The following is a 24,788-nucleotide window of genomic DNA, read 5'->3' on the forward strand; positions in this document are numbered from 1 at the left end:
ACAATAATGTTTGAATTTTGATTATTCTTTTACCTCTGCATCTGCTGTTTTATGTATTGAAGGTACCATGATTACCAAATACAAAATTTACAGAGATTGATCTGATAAATCTGGCTAATTTCCGAACATGGTTTTTACGATGTATACTTGGTGTTCTATATATCAGTAAGATTGGCCTCCATGTTATATGAACTACAGAAATGTTAATATTAATTTAAAATTTAAAATGCTGTTTATCTACAAGTTTCAGTTCATGCATGGTTGCATTAATATTTTTGTTTTACAAAAAAAAATAACTGAATTACAAAGACAACACGTGATGGCTGAACATAAATAAACAAAATTTATTGAGAGCAAAAAACCTCAGGCATTTTGTTAATGTAAATGAACAAGCATGGGTTAGTAGCAGGTATATTGAGTCTCTGAGATTCGGTGGTTAAGACTAGTGTCCAGGTCTGTGAACAAGATTATAATCCATTTAGACCTTTCCAACAGGTTGACCCTGAGCTCGCTGGTACTCCTGCTGTAGACTGGATAGAACCTCTCTGTGCTGCTCAGACTTTTTCTCCATATCCTTCAGTAAAGTTTCGTAGCGTTGACTAAGATATAAAGAAGATTGTGGTTAACTTTGTATGTGTAAAATTTAGACTCACTAATATATAATTAATGGCAAATTCAAATCATTAATTTATTTCAATAGATAAAACAGCATGACATTTTATCTTTTATTTACATTTCACCATTGATGTATTCCAATCTTTTGGCCACTGTTGCTTTGGCTTCATCTAGATCCTGTTTTACCAGAACTGGTCCAATTAGTTTGTAAACTGTATTTTGGGTATCCAAAAATCCAAGCTCCTGCAGAGAGATAATCAATATGGCATAATTCATAATACATATTATAAACCAACATGCATTATTAATAGACCATAATATGTTTTTGCATACTAAAAAGCCTAAGGTATATTCATTTCATAATCTTACCTCCTTAACAATATTATTTTCAGTTAACTGTGCTTCCAGTTTTTGTCTTGCAGACATACTTTTACTGACATCTGTAATAAACAAAAGCGTTCTTAGTCCCTCTAATAAATTGAATATGCAAACATAGGTTATAAATGAAACTCATTTATAACGTTTCATATTTTTAATCAATATTTCAACAAAAAAATAAAATACTTCAAGTCTGCACATATGATAGCAACATTGTAGATTAACGTCTAATAAATACATCAGTCTAGCTAAATGATTGTCAACCACAAATGAAAACAACAACAAATGGCTTACAAATAAAGCATATCAGACATCCTGCAATTAACTGAATATTGAATTAAAAAGCAGATCACTTTGACAGCTCAACACAGGTGGCCATGCGCAACTTAAGATCCGATATAAATAAATGACATGCATTGCAAAAGTAACGGAAATGGAGAAGTAATGGAAAGTTAAATACAAAACATCCATTCCCAATGCACATGCACATGATAATGCTGAAAGGCTTGCTAGCACAGCTTTACAAGTTAGCATTGAAGAGACACCTTTTTGCAGTTGTTGATATTTCTCCAGTTCGGCCTGCAGTTTCTTCTGAATCGCCTCAGCCATCACAATAGCTATACTACGTTCCAAACACTCCTTACTTTGCTAACTAATAACAAACTGTTGTTTTATATCATAAGCAGTAAGCCAGCACACGGATCGTGCACAGTCAGGGGCGCACAGGAAATGACGTGTAGTTAGTCTGGGTTCTTTTTTCCGACAGTAAAGCGAAAAAGTCGCCATCTGGTGGTAAACACGGAGCGCGCACTTTTTTGTGGCTCTTTGTTATAATTTAAAACAACTATTAAAATTATTTTATCACTATAATTTAAAATCACGCAGGTCTAATATACTTCATTCAAATGGGCCTAATATACTTCATTTAAAAGGCCTTTAAAATGTCCCTAATAAAACACTTTACTAAATCAATGTTATGTAGCAACAGGATGATTAGTTTAAAAACGATTTATTACGTTTATTATATTCTTCACCCTGGAATTATCATATTGTAATTTTGTCATATTTGTGTTTTTGTCTATTTTGTTTCCCTTTATAAAATTATCAATAAATACAATAAAATATAGAGTTTCTCCGCCTGTCCATATAGGGGCAGTATATCCGCGTTCTGTGACAGTAGAAGTCCCAATATGGCAGCGCGCATGGTTCAAATCCTAACGTGAAGGTCTTTATCGTCTCTGCTTGAACATAGATTATCTCTCTAACAGGTAATTTCAATTAAATATTTCATTTAGTCACACTCAGATTTGATACGTGTTTAAAGCGGCGTTAACAAGCTGCTTAATAACCAGCTTTAAAATAATGTCATGTGCTGTATGCATGCTAGATTATTATTATTATTATTAATATTATTATTACTTTTATTATTCATTTGTCACCGACCTTTCAGACACTTTCTGTAACAGTCACTTCCATAAACAACCGATGGGTTGACTAAACCTACTCATCTACAGATTTTCATTTTACAATGTTTTACATTTTTTATGTATTTTGTGCTCAATTCCACTATATCGGTATATCAGAATAAATGAGCGTGTTTATCTACTGTAAAAAGCTTACCGTCCTTTAAATCATGCATACTTTAATTGTTTTGACGTCACCAAAGACCACAATGCCATTTTAATGCGCAGCATGCTCACAAATGCACAAATTCTCCATCAGAAAATTCAGATATCTACATGAATGAATTAACACGTTTAACGTTTAAAATGTTAGCTTGAGTGACAGCTGTTTTTATGCAGTCTGTAGTGCCTTGTACAGGTATTATACATTGTACAGGTATTATATGAAAAGCTCTCACATTCCCATATTGCATTTAGTGGACTGACTTGAAGGGCTAATGATGTGTAATTAGATTTTAATTTATTTGTCTTTTGACCTGAGTGAAAATGCTTTATGTGCTGGATAAGAGTAGGCCTACTATTCAGTGCTTTAAGTTGCGTGCATTGTCAGAATATACTATATTAAAGATTCACCAATGTATCGGCCAATAATCAGTATCGGTCAATAAAAGCAATTTTTCACACTATCAGTCAATAGTTTTAAAACAGCCATGGCTAGATATATCCTGTCAATCAAAAGAGAACAGGTAAATGCAATGAATTTGGGCTCTGTGTATAGAACATGAAAGAAACATCAATAGTTTAATGTTTTATATATATATATATATATATATATATATATATATATATATATATATATATATATATATATATATATATATATATATATATATATATACATATACATATACATACATACATTATTATTTATATACGCTAATTTTGTTAAGTGTAAATGAATAACATTCAGAAAATGTAATCTTGTAATTTTGTTAATGCTATTTAATATAACCACCAAACTATAGGTATTGGCATTGGCAGATATCAGTCTGAATAATCGGATATCGTTATCAGTGGAAAAATTTAATATCAGTGCATGTCTACAGTTTATGGTACAAAAATGAATTTTGGAGTGATATTGTGGCAGACAAATGTATCACATTTTAAGAATGATGACTATCCACGTTTATATTAGGTATGAGGTGATCATAACGTCTCTTGTCCAGTCATGGTAAGGTAATAAAGAAAAAGCAGAATAAATGCCATTATTCCTAATAAAGAACTAGTGATATACAAGTAAATGACCTTGTGCTGTTGTTGACATTTCAGCATATAGTGTTTTGTGATCCCGTCCCAGTGTAATTTTGGCTTGCAAAGAAAGCTGTTATTTAAGGATAGGGAGTTAAAAATGTATGTTTATATTTGATCTGACAGCAAACCCGCAAGCCTCTGTAAGAGCAGCAGAGACCGAAAAAGCACTCAAAGCATGCAAAGAGACGTTTCTTAAAGGTTCAGCACTTCTCTAAGCTGATCTCACTAAATAGAATAGAAAGAAATACATGAACATCATCAAAATCATGTTGAATAAAGTCAAAATAGTTGACTTTTTGGTCATTGTAGACAGAATTTCCCATATTTAAATAAGCTGCCAGCAAAAATGCATGATATATGTGCATACTTATTAGTTGTCTTGAGTGTGGGCATCAACCTGCTTGGTTATCTTGATTCAGTAAAAACCAAATATTCTGTGGTTTCTAAATTAGCAAAGGTATAACAGCAAAAGATAAGAGGGAAAGTAGGTGATAAATAGTAATGCTTATTAATGACCCTTGGATATTGTTCTGGAAAAGGTTAAAGTTATTGGCTTTAGCTGATGGTTAATTTAGCCATTAAAATACCATCTGCCTAAGAGTAAATGTAATATGATTTTTAATTATAGCTTTAAAAGCCATAATTAAAAATAGTGCTAGTAATGCAGTTCATTTAGTTATGCCTGTCAGATCAAGAATTCACTCTTTTATTCTCAGTCTTTTTTATTCTCAGTCATAACATTTCCATACTGTATATTATTTGTTGCCCGTTTAGTTGAATGAATGTAGTGCTGGAGACTGTAATTATAAAGGTATTTGGCTTTTGATGTATTTGGCAGCAATGCTATTTGAGTCTGCTTGAATTGGTTAGTTTGATGTTGTAAATTTGGAGGTAATTTAGCCTTTCACTGAGATTATTACATCACAGTCTTGTCAAAATCAATATGCACCTGGAGGGATTTAGAGGACTTGAGCAGAAACAGCAGCCTGCTCATTGAATTGTGATGTAAATGTTGCACTTTTGTTTGCTGTAGAATGGAAGACTAATAAGATTGTTTTGCTTTCGATAGATTTTTTTTGGTTGATGTCATCTAGTTGCTTTTAAGTGAGCAAATTATTTTCATCCACTGGCTTTACTGTTGGAAAAAGACAACTTGTGTTAAGCAGGAATGCCATTTGTTAATTTGTGTAAAACGAAAGTTTAAGGAAATTAAATAAGTTTAGCAGTCCTTTCTGGCTATGCATAAATATTTAATATACTTTACTCGCCATTTATTTTCCCGCTTTTGTCCACTTTGCAAAAACAACAGTTGCTGGTTCAGCAGTATTTTAAATGGACTATTCTTGCCTCAACAAACATGTTTTCCCATGTCTGCAAGTTCAATTTATCTCAAACCAAAAACAAATATATCAAGAGAGTGAGAAACCAAATGAACTGGCTGGCTTTCAGAAGCCTGGTTGTAAATCTATATATGTAAAAGTGAAGCTAGTGCATAGGGAATGGTTTTGAGGTTCTTAAATCACTTCTTAAAGAGAATCATGTCTCTCTCTGTCGCCTTAAATCAGGAGTGATGTAGCTCTGCTAATGTTATTGACTCTCTTGGGTGTTTCATTTTCTCTGTCTTCTTAAACAGACATTACAACACAACTGCATTATGTCTCTGAGGTTTTTCTTCTCTGATTGCTTTCTTTGACTTTGGATTAAGATATTAAATCACTTTCCTGAGTCTAGGGAGTTTAAACATCCAGTTCTGGCTAATGGACAAAATGAGTTTACTCCAAAAAAGATTTAATAAAAATTTGGATTAATGTTAAGCATATATTGCTTTGTACACTGAAAAATCCACAGCTTGACATTTTTGGTGGTATAAACCCAATTTATATGTCTGCATTAAGTGTATGGCGTAGCCCACGCATAGACCTGTACCCTACCTTGTTGTCTACACTGTAGACTAACACGCACCTCCACAGAAATGTAACAATCTGTTAAAGGACAAGTTCAGTATTTTACACTTAAAGCCCTGTTTTCTGATTGTTTATGATGAAATAGAACGCTTTTGACTAAAATTTGGACATATGATGCTGGCCCGAGAATTTTTGGGTGTTTCTTGTATCACCTCCCACCTCTAGAATGGGTTTATAGGTGCACAGGAACAATCCTTCCTAAAAAGCATTAAGCTTACATTTACAAAGACGTGAAACTCACCGAGTGGTCAGGGGTGTTCACTGATATGCTCACACAAAAATCCCTGCAAAAGATGCTTTCCAACAGGTTTTATCATAATTTTGTCCAACTCCATTGACTTGTATTAGATGTGCTGTGAGGTACGGTATTACTCTGCACCGGGAACTTTGTTTCTATTCTTGCAATTGGCAAAGGCGGATTATCGCCTCCAACTGGGCTGGAGTGTTTATTATTCAAGCTCTCAACGGAAGAATATACGGATGTGAGGCGTTTGGAAAAATAGGTCCACAAGATTACAACGAATGCTAAAAACACCTGTTGGAAAGCATCTTTGGCAGCAATTTTTGTGTGAGCATATCAGTGAACACCCCTGACCACTTGGTGAGTTTCACGTCTTTGTAAACGAAAGTTTAATGCATTTTAGGAAGGATTGTTTCAGTGCACCTATAGACCCATTGTAGAGGTGGGAGGTAAAAAAAAACACAGAAAATTCTCGGTCAAAACCGTTCTATTTCATCATAAACAATCTGAAAACAGGGCTTTAAGTGTAAAATACCGAACTTGTCCTTTAATTCCATTCAGACCACAAGATCTGCGACTGGTCTGTTAGAACCCCTCCCTCAGGTCAAAATCTGCGATATATAGTTTTCTTTAACCGACAGATTCTTTTTAGCAGCAGTGACAGAAAAATCTTAAAGCCATCTAGCTGTCATTTTGACAGATTAAGGGCTCATTATCGTTGTGCATAGGTCCTACGCCATAGGTTTTTATATATACTTCTGCGACGGCAGTGCAACAGCCAAAGAAGCAGCAGCTTGGCCAGGAAACCCACAAACGAAAAAGAAGCAGCAGAAGTTGTGTGTTTTGAGAAGACCACCAGTGATGGAGGTAAATCATAGACCGTAAAAAAGACGGACAATGCGACGCTGCTTCCTTCCATTGTAATGAACTGAGCATAAAATGTCCGACGATGGGCGCCGATATGTTACGCAAAAACGTCACTTTGGAGCCAGGGCATTCGCAAAAGTTTGTCCGTGTGGAGCCCAGAGGTGGAGTCACAGTATCAAACTTCCACCTAAACGTTTGCACGCCCAATTCAACCACACCATTTAACGTCCCATTTGACTGGCTTACTAAAATAAGGTAAGTTAAATACAACCCATTCTGTCGGTGAAAAATAACACAATAATCTAAAATGAATATATTTTCAATCTTCCCTCGAGAGTCCGCTCAGGGAAGCTATCAATCACAAATGTAAATCATAACGACAATCTTCATTTTTATAGCATCAAATTACTAGCTAAAATGAAATGTAACACAAAAATTAACAATTGAAGACATATCAGCGTGATAACAACCTAAAACCATTTTCGGAAAATGTTATTTTATTTCGGAAGTGTAATTTATTTTTAAATTTGACACGAGTCCCGTTTGTTTGCATGGAGAGGGTGGGATTTATGACTTGTACTGCAGCCAGCCACCAGGGGGCGATCAAAGAGCCAGCGGCTTCACTTTTCAAGATGTAAGAGGCACACCCGAGGTAAATAGACAGCGACCTTAGTTGCAGTTTGAATTAAATCACTCCTCTATTTGGCCCATCTTTAATCTTACTGTCACAAGCAGGAATGCCTATGAAGAAATGCGACACAGATTTTTTTTAACCAGACGGAAGGGTTCTAGTAGACCAGGGGTGGGCAAATCTGACCCTGGAGGGCCACAGTCCTGCAGAGTTTAGCTCCAACCCTAATCAGTAGAAAGTCCTTATCAATCTAAAATCATTATGAGTTGGAGTCGTTTATAACGTAACGTGCATTACAAAAAGCAACACTCGGTAAACAAAAATTATTCGAAATATTCTTTATTATCTTGAAAATTCCTGAAACAATTTGAAGAACAGCTATAACAATATTCCTGTAGACATTTCCTGGAATCGCTTTTGTAATGCTACTTCTTCTGTGGCACAAAGGGAGTTTTTGCATTTTGGATTCTGCCGGGATTTCGCCGTAATTCATTCAAATTTATTCATTGAGAAAACGCGCATTTGCATGAATAATCGTTACACCCCTACAATATATGGTGTAAAAACATCCGAGTGCTGCCCTCTTCAGGTTGAACTGTTGAATTTTTCTCTTGGATGTTGCGGTACCGCTTGACGTAAGCGGTACGACCCTACGTAAGCAGGTTCAAGCCCTTGTTACGATTTCACCACACCCTTGGTACGAGCTCAGTTCATCCCCTCTATCTCCGTTGGGGTCTGCCCACTTGTCTTGCATTTTTCAAATATTGCCAGTGGGTGGAGTCTGGCTCTGACCAGGGGTTTAATTACGCTTTAAAATTTGAAATGATGGATAATAATTGATTATGACAGAATATTTACGACCCTGTCTGTCAAAATGATGGACAATGAAAAAAGTCTGATGCAACCTTTTATATACATGTAGTGCAGTGGATAAGACACACGCCTTTGGTGTGGGAGACCTGGGTTCGAATCCACTGTGACGCACCATTGTGTCCCTGAGCAAGACACGTAACCCCTAGTTGCTCCAGAGGCGTGCGACCTCTGACATATATAGCAATTGTAAGTCGCTTTGGATAAAAGCGTCAGCTAAATTAATGAATAAATAAATATAAAAACTAACGTGCCCATCGACACACTGCCACGCGATCTGCGTGTTGACGAAGACAGTGATTTGTTTGTTTAACATTTTGATTCGGTTCTACATTTTCTATTGTTATTATTGTGTTGTATGCTAATATTTGTGTAGTGTTAAAAAAACTGAAACGTTAAGTGCTTTGGACCAGTGTTGTTTACATTTAGCAAAATGGTGTACAAAATTCCAAGAATTTATTTGAAGGACTAATCATTTGCAAACCTAAAAACTATAGAACCACAATACCATAGAACAGTTGTCTCCAACCCTGCTCCTTGAAAGATAAAGTCCTGCATAGGGGTGCACTGATATATCGGCCGTTGATGCTTGCGATGCTTCAATGAATTACGGTGAAATGCTGCTACATCCAAAAGCCAGGGGGCGCTCTCGTGCAAAAACTGAAAATGTGCTGCAGACGAAGAACCATACAGGAAATGGCTTAAGGATATATTTATATTGCTGTTCTTCAAACCTTTTCAGGTTTTTTCATGATAATAAAGAATATGTACAATGATTATGTTTGACAAGTGTTGCTTTTTCAAATAGAAACGACTCAAACTAACAGTGATTTCAGATCGAGAAGGACATAGTGATCAAAAGCTGTAGTACATGAAATAGTTGTGAATAATATTGGCTGTGCGATTCAGAATAGTTATTGCCCACGTATTATTAGTGTATATCGGCATTTATTGGTGCACCCCTGGTCCTGCAGACTTCAGTTCCAACCCAGCTCCAACACACCTGTCTTTAATTATCAAGCAACTGTCATTCTTTGAAATGACAAAAGGTTCCTTAGGAAAAAAGGTATAAAAGAAATGACAGTGTTTGACTAAATATTTTTATGAGGTTACAAAAGGGTTCTCTGTAAAGAAATCTTTATTATTTTTTTAAAGTGTACTTTTATCTTTTATAATATTATTGTAGATATATCAAATGGCACTTCAACATTGATTTCAATGCCTATAATTTGGGTTAAAATATTAAATTACTTTAGTGAGTCTAGGGACTTTTAACATCCTTTGCTTTTTGCTGGCTAGTGGACAAAATGAGTTCACTCCAAAAAAGACATAATTAAAATTTGAAAAGTGTATATTGCCTTGTTTTTCCAGTACGCTGCAATATCCAACAGCTTGGCATTTTTTTAGGGGTATAATGATTAAAAGTGACTTTAGTGTATAGACCATTTTGCTAGACGTGAACAACACTGTTTATGTCTAGCACTATACTCTCTTTAGGCCGAGGACTCTTTGGAGGTAAAAGGGTCGGAGCAGTTATAGCCCCATTTACATACATTTGAATAAATCTTGAAGACTTATATGATGTAAAGTTGATGTAAGTTAACTTCACAATGTGTTTTGTTTATGTTTTTCCTGCAGTATCATTCAAGACTTGTATTGTAACAGCAGCCAAGCAAAGCTTTATGGCTATTCACAAGTTGTGTATGTGAGGAACTGAACAATCAATGCTAAACTCATGACAGAAATGGCAGCAATCATTCACTTACTTTCAAATAGAGGAGTCTATCGATAATATTGATAATTTCTATTTTAGATGTTGAGTACATTTTTAGGTTATCCATTAGTCTTATTCTGTGTCTTAGTCGTGTATTTTAACGGTTTATATATAGGCTGCATGCAGTGTAATATGTTGTATTTAATCTATGTCAGAAGAACTTCAAAGCAGTATACCAAGCAAGCAGAGAGTTGAGTTTCATATGCCTGCAGTCCATATTCACTTTCCTCACATTTTTTTTCTTTTAACATTCATCATTCACTTTCAAGAATTTTGTATTCCAAGCACGTCAGCACAGTTACGTTTAATGAAAATAAATTTCATGCGTGTCTGTTCAGAAACCGTCAGAAATGTTGTTATTGTGAGCAGCACCACATAAACGCTGTAAAAGTAAATCAGTGCCAATCACAATGTTCAAAACCTTAATTCAACTCACAGGACTGTTGATTGTTCTGCTTCTGAATAGCCTATGTTAAAATTGTCAGACCTCCTGCCAAGGGGGAAGGTTTACCAGCAGCCCAATGTTCCCTGACTACCTCTTAAATTGATTTAGAGTACAACAAGCTCTCAAACAGCAGAAATGCGTTCGGTGAGCTGCATGAAATTGAATGCAGAAATGAAGGGCAGAATGTGATTGGCATTTTAAAGAAAACCCAGGGTGTAATTCTTAACTAAATGTATTCAAACAGCTGGTGACTGCCGTGCCAATATCTCCTGTTTCAGATAGCTCGTGTACACTAGGAAAAAATATGCTTGCAGTGTCTTGATGTTTATGAAATGCTGTCTTTGCCTGTCTCCTTGTGTGCACAGATTCAGAGATTGACTGCAAGCATTAAAACTGATGACGCGCTGTATTATGTGGCCAGCGAGGTGTGTTTATTTCACCTGTGCCCTCATTTGCCTTACATTTCTGAATATATAAATACATTAAGAAAGAAGTTAGGTTAGGAACAGAGTGCTATGAATAATTTCGAGTTATAGTTTGTTTTTACCTGAGCTGAACTGTCACAAAATGGGTCGTAATTTTAGTTGTGCCTAATTGGTGCTATGGTCAGGGAAATGCCATTGCATATTCATCGGCTTTTATTATGGGGTGTGTCTCTCCGAGCACATTTCAGACCTCACCTAATTGATAAAATAATGTAATTGAATTCAACTGTGAATACAAAAAACAGATGTTACCCTTTCACCCTTGCACGCAGTGCTAATTTTGTGCGTCACCGTTGATGCTGCTGGGCTTGGTGGTGGCCGCCATCCATTCTGCTCCGTCTACCCTTTCTGATCCGAACCTGTGAAGTGCTGGCTAACGGTAATGGATCAGCAGACCACAGGGAATCCTTGAAAGCAGTCAACCTTGAGTGCACGCACCTGTGCTTTTATCCCTTATCTCTTAAGGTTTCATAGCACTTTTACTTGCGACTGTCTTCACTTACAGTGTCTCAAGATAAGGGGGACATGCACTCCAGGGAGAGCTTTTATGGATCTGGGAGCTTTTGTATAACTCACTTTTAACCTCTAGACATTTATAGATTTTTTGTGTTAAATTTTTAATGAATTAAAGACACCTCAATAATTACCTTTTCCAACAGGCTAAAGAGACGGACGGACGTGTAGCGGGACAGACGCACAGGCAATATGTCTAAGATATCTAAAGCGGCCAAGGCAGTGAAAAAATTGGATACAGGCGGTGTGATCAGAGCCATTGTAAGATCTGGACAGGCTGCTCCTGGGCCCCCACTAGGCCCCATATTGGGACAAGTAAGTTTTTGGCCTTTTGTACCAACATACAATGCAGTTAGGGACCAGTACATGCACAAAAGTGGATAAATAGTTTCATCCATCCACTCACATGGGTGATTCTCGCGAAATTAGACTTATGAGGTGTCAAAATAAGCAGCATACAGTTACAAACATCTCTTCATGTACTATTTTGCACATGATTTCAAATGACATCATACAAACTAATTTTGTTGTTTTTTCCACATTTATGGGGAAATTTTTCATTACCGCAACGTGTCCATGACTGGATTAGGGTTCTTTGACATGGAAAAAATTATAATAAAAAAAATAAAATAAATAAAAAGCTTCAGTGCATGTTATACTATAAACATTTACAGTAAAGAAACATGTGGTATTTGGTGATCCTTGGTAAATGTAGAGACAATAATAAGGAATATAAATGTGCCCAAGACCAATTTTCTCATCCTCCGCAACAATTTTCAATCATTGTTTAAGTCCTCAATGAACTAACATTTAAAAAAAAAAATAGTTGGAAGGGACATAATTGACTTTAAACTCAAGATGGCAGTTCTTATTTCTCCTCTCCAGATAAAAGTTAAAATTTTGTTTGTCATAGTACCTGGACAACTTTTTAGTTCTCATTACCGAAACATGAGTTTGTAAATGCATATATTTAATATAATATCATGTTGCGGTAATGATCATTTTTGATAACGATAATCTAAAATAGGTAACTTATTCTTTAGGGAATATTTTGTAAATCCTTTAAAAATAATGGTTATAGTAAGTTCAGACCTTAATCTTATATGTGCAAAAAAATTGGCTTCAGGGGCTTTTTAATATTCTGATGCTGGACACCTTCTAAATCTGGATTTCGTGAGAATCACCCACATGCATTCAAACATTACTACACTATGTTGCACTCTCTAAATAATGGGTTACTTTCAACCCAGCACCAGGTTAAGAAGGACAAACTCAACCCACTGGTTTGTAATTAAACCTATGCTGGGTTGTTTCAACCCAAAATGCTCCATTGTATTAACCAATTGTTGGGATACATTTATTTTCTTTGTTAATTTAACCCACCGGCTGGGGTTGTCCCTTTTTAAGCCAACATTATGTTGAAAATAACTTGTATAGTTGTATAAGGCAGTGGTTCTCAAATCTTTTCAGGGTACGCCCCCCAAAGCAAATTTATTGACATAAAATACTCGAAAACTTAAAATTTGAATTAAACAAAACATTAAATTATACAATGCCGCGGTGTTGCTTTCTGGCCCTATTTTTCTGAGGCTTAATAATTACACAGAATTTTTGATAAATTAATGTTTTTTTTAATGTCATTAAACCAGGGCCCCCCGGGCACCCTCTGGCCCCCAGTTTGAGAACCACTGGCATAAGGTGCATATATCTAACATAGGCTATATTGCATGCATATAAAGTTATTGCACATAAGTAAGTTTAGTACTAAAATAGGCTGTATTGCATGTAAATTAAACTACGTTTTCATAATGTTATTGAACATAAATGGTTCTTGCATTTCAAGAATTTATTGTATTTGGATGGTGTGTTTTCAGCTCTGTGTGGATTTAGCTTTAGGATAACAGCTGTTCACGAATCTTGTGGTCCGTGTTTTGAGAGATCAAACAGTTCTAGCGTTTTCCAGATGGCAACAGTTTAAACAGGTGATAAGGGGCCTATTTCCATACTTTAGTTTTATCATTTCACTGACTTTGAAGGACTTGTCAAGGCTTTGTTTGATAGGATAGTAGAGAGAGACAGAAGTGTAGGAATATATCTGGAAATTACCAAGGAGGTGTCACATACCTAGAAAAAGCAATTAGCACATGAACCCTTGGAGACACATTCTGTTATGTTTGTTTATGCACATTTAATTCTGCATTCAGGTATTCTTGGACCAATGAACTGAGCTGTTGTGCTATACAGTACATTAGCGTGATTGTGATAAATTGTGAGGATCCAGAGATACGGTTACTTCATTTACACAAATGTTAATGTTTCCGGGACTGTTATAGTAAGTTGTTTAGTGTAGCAATGTCACAGGCTTCCTATGCATTCATAACTAACAAGCTAATTACAGCCATAATGATGCCATTACAGTCCCCTGCCCATCGTGATGATAATAAATGAGACACATTTTCTTTTACCAGAACATGTCAGCAAAGCCTCCAGAGTGCACTCACCTTCTGCTAAAAGCTGTTGTGAACTGAAAACGAAGTGCAATAAGCATCTATCAAGCAAAGCAGCACCATATGTCTGTGAAACGTGCAATGTTGCGTGTTCGTGTCGCCGCGTACCGTACACTTGTAGCTCCGGTTTTATCTTTGTGCCCATGCTGCTGTCTTTGCCTCAGTTTAGCACTTTTATGTGTATTAAACTGTAAATAAATTGCAGCCAGCAGGCCTTCAACATAAAGCTTCGGCCCTTTAATCTTCCCTCCGTCGGTATTCCTCCCGTCTGCCTAACCATCCCTGACAGAGCAAGCGCATGGAGGTAGGCTGCCTGTCGGCCGGGGGGCAAATTTAAACAAACGAGAGAAATAAAAGTGGGAGCTTGGGAGGTGGAGGGGGCTGACAGCTTCTGTAGAGGAGAGTAATTATAGTCCAGAGAGAAATTAACTCGGCTGGATGGAGAAGAGGAACAGAAGGCGAAATAAAATGTTTAAATGTTTTTTTGTTACAGGCCAAGCTGTAAGTGAATCTTACAAAAACATACCTAGTAAAAATAAAATGAGTGTTTTAGGAGTAAACAAACTATTTAGAAGATACATTGTTTATTTAAGATAAGCACATTAAGGAGTTTTATCATTCTCTATTTGGAGCTCTTTGATTACCCAGTGGCGACATTCCGAGGTTTGTTATTCCCATATAACAACCACCTAAAACTAATTACACAGCCTTGTGCGGGTACTCCGAGTCATCTTGACAGGTGCAATTTAATACATTCAAATAAATGAAATATACATATGCATAATGAATAACATATATGAGATTTATTTACAAATGGTTAAACCAAATGCAAATCTTGTTTGAACTTTAAATTTTTATTTAAACTTTCGCACCTGGCCTGGGTCCTGGATTTATTCTGCAATAGCAACCAACACATCCTTTACATTATAGTTTCTTTTCATTTTGCAAAATGCAATTGATTATTTTTATTCAATTTCGGGGTGAAATATGAAGAAGGTATGTTCCTGAAGCTGTAGATGATTCACATAAGAAATAAACACTGCTCATTTATTCTTTTCGTAATTTTTCTTCATTGATGGTAGTTGCTCACAGGGGAAGGTAACATGATCTTGAAATGAAAAAAGAAGAGGCATAGGAATTGAATCTGGTCTAATATCTAACTCTGCAATATCTCTGAAGCTAAACTGGCTTCCAGTGGAACCGCTCTTGGTTATTAAATTAATTTATAGCTTGGACTTATTGTTAGCGTTTGTCATGCAAGTTTGTACCCTTTTACGTTCTGTAAATACTGTGTAAATCATAAATGAAATGCGGTATGAGCTCTTAGCTCTTTGAAAAATGAATCTCATTTCAATTAATGAAAGCAGTGATTGTTTATCAGAGCGTGCAAGGGGATTGTGTCAGCTGACCATAATCCTCCATGGGATTCACTTGTTGTCACTGTCATATAAAAGGCATCTTTTTTATACTCATACTACAGTGATGCTGGGGATTTGGTTCAGGCTGTGCTACATTTAAAGTTAGCCCTTTGCTACCGATTTGATTTGTTTCACAGTTGAAAGTGATAGGCAGATACTTTCGTTGTGTTTGCTCGACCATGAAACTTCCATTTGGTTGACGGAGGAATGGATTAATTTGTTCGTAAAGCCCAACTCTATAAATCAAACTGTCACACAGAATTTGTGAAATGCTAACGTTAGGTGTGGACAGGTCTGCAACAATTTACCTGAGATCTGCCTCTGTGTCGCATATCAAACCGACCGGTTATAGGTCTGGCTCAGGTAACATGTTTGAAAACAGGTGACTATTAAACATTTATTACAGAGTTGAATATTAACAGTGGTCATGCTTCACTGTACATGGTTTAAATTCAAGTCCTGGATGAACACCAAATGAAATGAGAGCAAGGATATTAATTGTCGCTCTTCAAAGAAGGCACTTCATTAAACGGCTCAAACGAATTATCATTTTGTCTGGAGGAAGGCTTCACCTGGCTTTACAAATCTTGTACAAACTACAAAGTGTGCTAAAATGTTATCTCTGGTCATTTTAGAGAATGCTGGGATTAAACCACAAGCTTATAAGTTGCTGGCAGTTTCACAATGACTACTAGAGTTCATGGGAAATATAAGCAGGTCCCAACGAGGTCTCCGTAGGGTCCAGACTGACGTGAGACAGCGTGTGGCTGTGTGAATGAGTGCGTGAAAGCGTGTGGTAGCGCGTAGATGATGCCGTTGGAGACGTGCACCCTTGTTCCTGCTCCCCCGCTGGTTCTGAGACCTCCCTCCGATTCTGGGTTCCGGTTCCTGTGGTGGTCCCAGCTCCCTGAACCCCTCCACTGCCCTTTCTGTGCCTCTCCCAGGCAGAGCTAAGCTTTACAGCAAGAGCCAGCAGGTTTTTACCCAGGAACACTGTAGACACCCGTGGGTCCCTATACCATAACATTCCCACTCCTCTGGGCACAAGGGTGAACAAGTTAATGGTGACCAAACTGAGCCAAGGATAGATGGCTTCTTTCCGAGTTGCCTGTAGTCCGGGCAGGGCAGTAGCACCGAGCTCGGTTAGCGAAACGCACGGCAGCAACAGCAGCAATACGTAACAATAGAAGAAAACAATCCCCTCCACCCAAAGGGGGACCCCAACAGTTCCCTGCACCTCCCACAGGCCGGCTTGCAGGTCCAGCACATCGAGCAGGTCCACAACCACCCATAGAAGTCGGCTCCGGACCTCTTGTTTTCTCCGAAGGGGAGTCATGTAATCGGCTCCTGTCAGGATGAGGAACAGCGAGGGCAGGCAGACAGAAAGTAATAGAGTCAGTGTCTTACGGGCGAGAGGATCTGGAGGTCGCCGCTCTTGTCTGTAATTTTGACATACAAAGAAAAGCTTGAGCTGCAGCAGAGATAGGAAGAGGAACCAGAGAGCATTGGCGAAGCCCCGACGGGGAGAGCGAGCTTCCGAGATGACACCGGCAGAAACAAAGCGCAGTGCCAGCAAGAAACACAGATCACCGAGTGCGACGGCGACACATGGCCATACTGCAGGATGGGCTCCGCCACGAGGTCCCAGCATGCTTTGCTCCAGCAGGTAGAGGTCGACCACTGCCATTGTGCTCACTGTCACCAAAGTAGACACGCACACCTGTGGCGAGGGCAACATGCTGGAGGCAGAAAGAGAAACAAGGACACAAACAGACTCTGATGACTCATTAAGAACAGAGACGAGAGAATAGTTTTAAAGGTTGTACCCTTTAGAAGTTGATAAGGACACAGCATGCGAGATAATGGAATAACACAACATAGGGAAATATGCCATTTCAAAGTAAATGGGCTATATATCTAAAAAGCTTTGGTAGATGCTCCCAATATTTATGGCCTTTGAGAAGACAGTCAATTGTTATAAAGCGAGCAGGCAAATTGCATGATTTTCTGCCGCACAGAAACAACAATAGACTATACAACTCTGCCTTGATGCATCTTTTGGCTATTCTGTGATTGTCTAAATGAAAACCGTTTTCTTTTGAACATCAAGGTCTAAATTTTTTGAAAAGAGGATCAAAAAAACATTGATGATTGTTTTTTTCCGACACTTGTTTCTCAGGAGGGTGTGATGCAGTCATGTATAAGCTGATGTATAGGGGGGATATATGCATAAAACATGAGAGTCAGAGAAAATGCCTGTATATCACAGAGGATTTCTAGAAATGGAGATAGAAATATGCATTTAACATGCATTTCTCATATCACCTTTTAGCATTATACTCACAATTTTGCTATTGCTGTCTTTCTTTATAAAGTGGCTGAACCACATTACTCTAGCGGCACAAGCTTCATTGATTTTAAACCAAAGCTTTACATTTACGCAGACGCTTTAATCCAAAGCGATTTACAGTGCATTGCAACGTATAGATTTAATCAGTATGTGCATTCAGTGGGAATCAAACTTACGACCTTTTGTGCTGCAAACGCAATGCTTTACCATTTGAGCTACAGGAACATAGGAGCTTATACTGTATATATTGCAGATATGGGGTGATTCCATTTTCAAGTCAAATTAACATCTTTTAAAACTTTTGTAAATGACAGCAAGATTTACTAACAGCTTGCGCTAGCGCAAACCCTTATTTTGTCGTTTTGTCAATTTTCTTAATTGGATAATTAGCCCTGAAAAGGTGTGGTCTAGTTTTTTTTGAGAATGACCTTATTGCATATGCATTTCTAGGAGTTTCCCTTTCAGATGCAAAATGTTTGTGAGGAGAAATGCTATTAATTATCATGCAATGCTATTATTTACTAATGTTTGTGCGTGTCAGGGCTCAACGCAAATAATTTTTTATAAGGTTTTCACTTGCCCTGCCAATATTTTCACTGGCCCCAATAAAAAAAATTTGTGTCACAAATTTAAAAATAATAATTCAAAAGTCAAATTAATATAATTGTATACATATACAACAGACATCTTACAACGAAAAAAGGCTCCCAACTTCTCTGCTTTACCTGTAAACTGACAGCAAACTGTGCAAAATATTGAATTGTTTCTTTTGTCGTGTTTTACCCAAGTAAATGTCTGCGTCCAAGATGTTAAATAATATACATTGATGAAAATATATTTTAATGACTGAGGGTGAAGCACTGGCCCGATCGGGCAAGTGACAATACTTTTTACCACCGGGCAGTCCTTTATGTTGAGCCCTGCATGTGTTATTGACTGGTATTTGCAGCATTATTTAACGTTGAAAAACATGCCTTAAATTACTCTGTGCTTGAAATGGTGCAATTATTGCTAATAAAAAAAAAAGAGTGAGCAGGGAGCAGAAAAATGCGTGATACAAGGCAGAGGATTGTTTTAACATGCAACAGTTTATTTGGAATGCCAGAAGAACATATTATTTAAAAATATTGTTTGCCATATTCTTGCAGTATGCGTGACATTTAAAACTGCTTGTAAACCTTCATTATTTTGTCCTCCAGTTCTTTTTAGTGTACTTTGGTTTCGTGAGCTGGGATTACACACACCCCAAATTTTCTGCTGTGATGCTCGTGGTGCTGAACTCAAGATCAGCTCTGCTTATTTGCGACTAATTTGTGCTATAGTCTTAATTGCGTTGGTCATTATGGAAATCAGCTGTTGCACCTGTGTTATTTAATTTGCGCCATTTTAGTAAATAACCCACAGATATTACCACTACCATCTGCGCTTTTTTGGAAGTGCGCTCTCACGCTAATATGCCCCCCTCCCCTTAACCCTGGAGAACCTACGGGGTCAAATTTGTTCAATAGAATGAATGGGTTTTTGGATTTTCCTGGGTTCTCCAGGGTTAAGTAAATCTGGCCCTAAATGTTTGCCAAAATTATGACTTGTGAAAAGCCTTAAAATTTTGCCCCAAACCTACAATCCCTGTCAATTTCAGGCCCTGTCTTCAAAGTGAGGTTAACTGTGAACGTCTGAAGGTTCCTGATATGTTTGCAGTTTTACGTGACTTAAAGGTGGGGTGCGTGATTTTTGAAAAACACTTTGGAAAAAGGAGTTGGGCCAACTACCAAAACACACTTGTAGCCAATCAGCAGTAAGGGGCATGTCTATTAACGGATATTGTTGCTTGGGTTGCGTACTGTATGTGTGGGGCGGGTCTATCAAATGAAGGTCCAGAGTCTATTACTTGTTAAAGGACAAGTTCGGTATTTTACACTTAAGGCCATGTTTTCAGATTGTTTATGGTGAAATAGAATGGTTTTGACTGAAATTTCGACATATGCGGCTGCCCCGAGAATTTTCGGGTGTTTGTGTTTCACCTCCCACCTCTACAATGAGTTTATAGGTGCACTGGAACAATCCTTCCTAAAATGCATTAAACTTTTGTTTACAAAGACGTGAAACTCACCGTGTGGTCAGGGGTGTCCACTGGTATGCTCACACAAAAATCGTTGCAAAAGATGCTTTCCAACAGCTGTTTTAGCATTCGTTGTTAACTTGTGGACCTATTTTTCCAAACGCCTCACACCCGTACATTCTTCCGCTGAGAGCTTTTATAATAAACACTCCAGCCCAGGTGGTGGCGCTAATCCGCCATTGCCAATTGCAAGAATAGAAACAAAGTTCCCGGCACGGAGTAATATCGTACCTCACAGCACATCTAATACAAGTCAATAGAGTTGGACAAAACTACGATAAAACCTGTTGGAATGCGTATTTTGCAGCGATTTTTGTGTGAGCATACCAGTGAACACCCCTGACCACTCGGTGAGTTTCATGTCTTTGTAAACAAAAGTTTAATGCATTTTAGGAAGGATTGTTCCAGTGCACCTATCAACCCATTTTAGAGATGGGAGGCGAAACACAAACACCCGAAAATTCTCTGGGCAGCCGCATATGTCGAAATTTCAGTCAAAACCGTTCTATTTCATCATAAACAATCTAAAAACAGGGCTTTAAGTGTAAAATACCGAACTTGTACTTTAAGGTGATTTCAAATGTCAACATTGGCTTTCAGAGATCATGCACCCTGCCTTTAACCATTTATAGGATTTCGAAGACTTTGAAAGTCACATTTACAAAATCCTTGAAATTAACATGAAGTATGGATTATTGTGGTTGAGGTCTGTGAGGAGTCATGATTTTCAGTATTTTAAAACGGCATCTTTATTTTCTTCATGTGCACGACACATATCTTTCTCCTTCCAGTCAAATAGTTTTTGTCAGTGATGCACAGAATCCCCTGTGCTGTCTTTTTCATGTTCCTGAATGTGATTTCCTAACTTGTGCACAAACTTTTAGTCACATTGTAAATGTCCCAGATTTCTGCAAATGATATAGTCTTATATCAACCCTTATTCCATTACTAATTAACTGTACTGAAGTGAAGCCAGACGCACTTTCATAGCTTTTTCTCTCTTAGCTTGTCTACCATGCTTGTTTCATTGCAGCTTCTGTCAAGTATTACTGTATTAAATTGACTTTGTGTTAAATTGCTTTCATTATGAAGCATGGCGTGACCTATTCTTATTCTCCTGATCTTGTTTGTTTTGTGTAGGGGAGTGGGGAATGTATAGGAGCACCGGCTCAGTCTGAATGTGTTGTCATAACACTGCATATAATGTTACATTTATTAATGTCTCCCCAAGCCATATTTCAGCAACAGACAGTGTAAAACTGTGGTATTGATTGGTGTGAAGAAATGATTGTTGGCTTTATGGTGGAATCGAATGTAGCCCTTTGAATGAAGCCTGTATAACTGGACTGGTGCCCTATAGCCGTCTGCTGAGAATTTCAGCAACACCTGCGATAAGTGTTTGTGTAATACAAAAATCACTACGGTTTAGGATATACAGGGTGTCAACGGTGATGTTGGTTTTGCTTTAGGACCCAGATTTAATATAATTACATATAATTATAATACAGTAGGATAATATGCAAGTAAACATCAAATATTCATTAAAATTAGAGATGCCCCAAAATAAAATTTTCAGCTATGCCAATAGCAGATTATTCAGACTGATATCTGCATATACCAATAATTTGGTTGTTATTTTAACTTGCATTAACTAAATTCTGAAGATTACATTTTCTGAATGTTATTTATTCATAAAATGACCATTAGTATTGAACATTATAGTAATATTTCTTTACATTTTCCATACACAGAGCTTAATTCATTGCATTTTCTTGTTCTCTTTTGATTGACAGGATATATCAGCCATGACTATCAGCTGTTTAAACCAATCAGCCAATATTGTGACAATTTCTTTTAACAACCGATACCAATTATTGGATGATTTATTGGTGCATCTCTTATTAAAATCAAATCAAATATTTATTATGTTTATTACCTGCATAGATATAAGCTGCATAGATCTGAAAATATGATTCATGTGACATATAGGCTAAAGTGTATTTATTTACCTGTGTAACATAAAGCATTCACTTGCAAAATACTGTTTACAAAGATAGAGACAAATCTTTTTTATTGAACCTACAGCCTTTTATGTCAATGCAAAAAACCTTTTACAGTTGATATTATATAAAGTTGATTTTATTTTGCATGATTATTTGGTTGTCATGGTTTTACTTGCTGCCCTGACCCTATGAGAAAATATTGAAGACCTCTGCGTTATGGTGTATGTGTGGATATACGATGAGAAAGTGTTTTAGATGAAATTGAAATTGAATGAGATGAGGGGGACATAAAGAGCAAGGTGGTGATTAATTGTCCTGGCTTTTATACAGACTTAATAAAGTGTTATGGCTTGATGGCAATAGTTCATAAATAAGCAGAGGTAGATGAAGAAAGAGAGTGCAGAGAATAACATAAAAGCACCAGGGAATAAAAGAGATGTAATGTTGGAGAATTCTTGATGAAAATGGAGTCAAATATATTCATGGCTTGGGAACTGTAGAAATTAAACGCATTAATATGAAGTATGGAGGAAATGAAGGGAGTATGTTGGTAAATGACCTAGAATGATTAATCTACTGTGTGCAATGAGAGAGTGTGCACATCACTAATATCATCACTTTATTTTCTCTGTGACTGATTTTCTGCTTTAGAATTCAATTGAATCCAATAATCTCAGTCTATGAATGTGAATTTAGAAGGCATCTCGTGCGACTGCTGTGGTACAGAACAAAATAATCTTTCTTTTGTTAAGAAAGCTGTGCTGTGAAATAACTGTTTTCTGCCAAATAATTTCAACCCAAGAGTCTTGCTTGTAGGTGCAGAGCTTAGCATTTGACTCCTGTCAGCACATATTTCATTAGGTTATCAAGTCACTTGGATAACACTGTATGCTGTTTTTTTTTTCAAAGCACATCAATAATGACCAGACTTTGGTACTGACAGCTGTTTCAGCTGACGCGTAAGTGATGGATTGAAAAGTCTGCAGGTGACTGTGCGCAATTTCATAAATTTCATGCGTATACAGGACCCCCCTTTCATTGCACAGATGTCTTATTTGATGTGTGATTTTATAGTAAAACTGCATATGAATATTGTTTGATCTACAGGCACTGACGTGGTTGCGTATGACGCAATTTTTCATCATTTGATAGACCACTGCGCTGCGCTAGCAAAGCAAAGGTCATAGGTTCGATCCAATGGGACACGCATATATTGATAAAACCAAATATGCGTTGAATCCACTGTAAATGTAGGCTAAGCATCTGTCAAATGCATAAATGTTAATGTTGTTTTTAGACGAATTTACGAAATCAAACAAATGCTGTTTCAAATAAACTATTTAAATGCTTTATTCAGTATTGGGCTACTTAAAATAAATAAATGTGCGATTAAATCTATTGAATTTGCAGTGGTGTATGAAAGTACCCACTACTGGCTGTCATTCTTGTTGATGTATGCTGGACTCGTGCCACATGCCCTCATTTACGAGTAAACGAGTAAAAATGCCCGGCGGTAATGTGCCATTGAATCATTCCCAAACACGGAGAAAATCATCAGTACATCATCAGTAAGGATGAATAAAAGCCATCTGTCTTTATGCTTGTAAGTGTCGTGCTGCCACTGCAGGACATGTGTGGTTAGACCGTGCCAGTTTAATATCAACACATTGCGACAGGTGTCATTTTTATTACATTCACATTTGTGCATTTGATAGACCTTTTTTTATTTTTCAAATAGACCTTTTTTTATTTTTCAAAGCGACTTGCAGTGCATTCAAGTTATATTAGTTTGCATTTTACACACAGCTGCTGTCTATTTTTACCAAATATAGGCTAAAAGACATTTCTGATGCAAATTATCTGTATAAGCACATGCATTCACATTGATATTTAAACTTTTTGTGACTTAACAGTCGCATGAATAATAGAATACCAAGTTGTAACAGATCTCAACTTTATGCATATTTACCCCAAAACATGCGGTTGGGTGTCTTTTCGGTCCTCTGGACTTCAAAAACGAATCTCCGAATGACCAGCGCAAACCCGCGTGCGAGACGACGTTATGTGAATCCAGTGCAACGGTCGCATTCGTCCAATATAAAGACTACACGGCATCCCAGCATAACTATAAACGTGGAAATTAATCCAGACAGTCCGCTTCATCCAGCTCAAAGGCTACATTGTCCACACACGCTCCGAGCTTCAGTTGATTTAGTCGACGGTACGAAGAAAATCTCTCTCTCTCTTTTGACTTCTGGTTACGCTATAGTAATGGATAAAGGTTTTATCTCATGCATACTTGGGTAAGTGTCCATCCAGATTTGACGGACTCTTCAGTGATGAAGCTTTTTTGCGGACTGAGGAGAAGTCGCTCAGAAGTGCCATAGAAACGCGTTATGTGCTGAACGTGTACCGGAAGCCGCGTGACCCGGTGTCGTGTTCATACTTCATCGTCGGAATTATGCGAAACAAGAGACCGAAAGCGTCGCGGCACAGTTTATGATTGCAGTGTGTGTCATTTGTAGGCAGCTTACGTGCACTTCTAGCCCTCCCTCTCTTTCCTCTCTAACTCTACCACTGTGTCACAGCCTCTCGGATTCACTTCAGAAAGCAGGCGGGGAGATTTGAATGGCCCTGTGCATATTGAATGGGAGTCAGCGCTGTGTAATTACTGCCTGTGTTTGGTGATTGCTATGATAATGACATTGTTCTGGAGAGAAAACAACATCACCAATTTCCTTGCTATTAGAGAGGATTGGTTGCGTGCTGAGATGAACCAGGCGGTTCTTTCAGATTGGTTGTTATTTACTTAAAATGCCTTCTATCCACAGCAACACATATATCAAGATTAAAGGCCTTGTTTGTTGAGAGCGATTGTGAATGAGATTATGAAT

The 24,788-nt window shown here is 37.4% G+C and overlaps 3 protein-coding genes across 3 annotated transcripts in view; 1 reads left to right on the forward strand and 2 right to left on the reverse strand.

Annotated features, from left to right (window-relative positions):
* Positions 1-324: 324 nt before the first annotated feature.
* Positions 325-1,743, reverse strand: pfdn6 (prefoldin subunit 6). Its single transcript, XM_065270069.1, has 4 exons — positions 1,539-1,743; positions 985-1,055; positions 734-858; positions 325-599 (listed from the first exon to the last, which is right to left on the reverse strand). Exons 1-4 carry the CDS (start codon positions 1,600-1,602, stop codon positions 479-481), a joined length of 381 nt encoding a protein of 126 aa, XP_065126141.1. The 5' UTR covers positions 1,603-1,743; the 3' UTR covers positions 325-478.
* Positions 1,744-2,154: 411 nt separating this feature from the next.
* mrpl11 (mitochondrial ribosomal protein L11) overlaps positions 2,155-24,788 on the forward strand; it is a 38,667-nt gene continuing 16,033 nt past the window's right edge. The window contains exons 1-2 of the mRNA XM_065270082.1: positions 2,155-2,261; positions 11,644-11,812. Coding sequence (XP_065126154.1) covers positions 11,690-11,812 — 123 coding nt within the window. The 5' untranslated portion in view covers positions 2,155-2,261; positions 11,644-11,689. The remainder of the gene's footprint in view (positions 2,262-11,643; positions 11,813-24,788) is intronic.
* Positions 14,703-24,515, reverse strand: tmem265 (transmembrane protein 265). Its single transcript, XM_065271788.2, has 2 exons — positions 23,864-24,515; positions 14,703-17,161 (listed from the first exon to the last, which is right to left on the reverse strand). Exon 2 carries the CDS (start codon positions 17,158-17,160, stop codon positions 16,114-16,116), a length of 1,047 nt encoding a protein of 348 aa, XP_065127860.1. The 5' UTR covers position 17,161; positions 23,864-24,515; the 3' UTR covers positions 14,703-16,113.

Source organism: Paramisgurnus dabryanus, chromosome 16, assembly GCF_030506205.2.
Source record: "Paramisgurnus dabryanus chromosome 16, PD_genome_1.1, whole genome shotgun sequence".
NCBI classification, from domain to species: Eukaryota; Metazoa; Chordata; class Actinopteri; order Cypriniformes; family Cobitidae; genus Paramisgurnus; species Paramisgurnus dabryanus.

What these genes read in the sequence shown, in the direction of transcription:
- pfdn6 (XM_065270069.1), bottom strand. Translation starts at nt 1,602, where the DNA reads ATGGCTGAGGCGATTCAGAAGAAACTGCAGGCCGAACTGGAGAAATAT. An exon ending in AAAATAATATTGTTAAGGAG is followed by an intron (nt 859 to 984) that starts GTAAGATTATGA and finishes ATCTCTCTGCAG; the next exon opens with GAGCTTGGATTTTTGGATAC. An exon ending in GAATACATCAATGGTGAAAT is followed by an intron (nt 600 to 733) that starts GTAAATAAAAGA and finishes TTTATATCTTAG; the next exon opens with TCAACGCTACGAAACTTTAC.
- tmem265 (XM_065271788.2), bottom strand. Translation starts at nt 17,160, where the DNA reads ATGTTGCCCTCGCCACAGGTGTGCGTGTCTACTTTGGTGACAGTGAGC.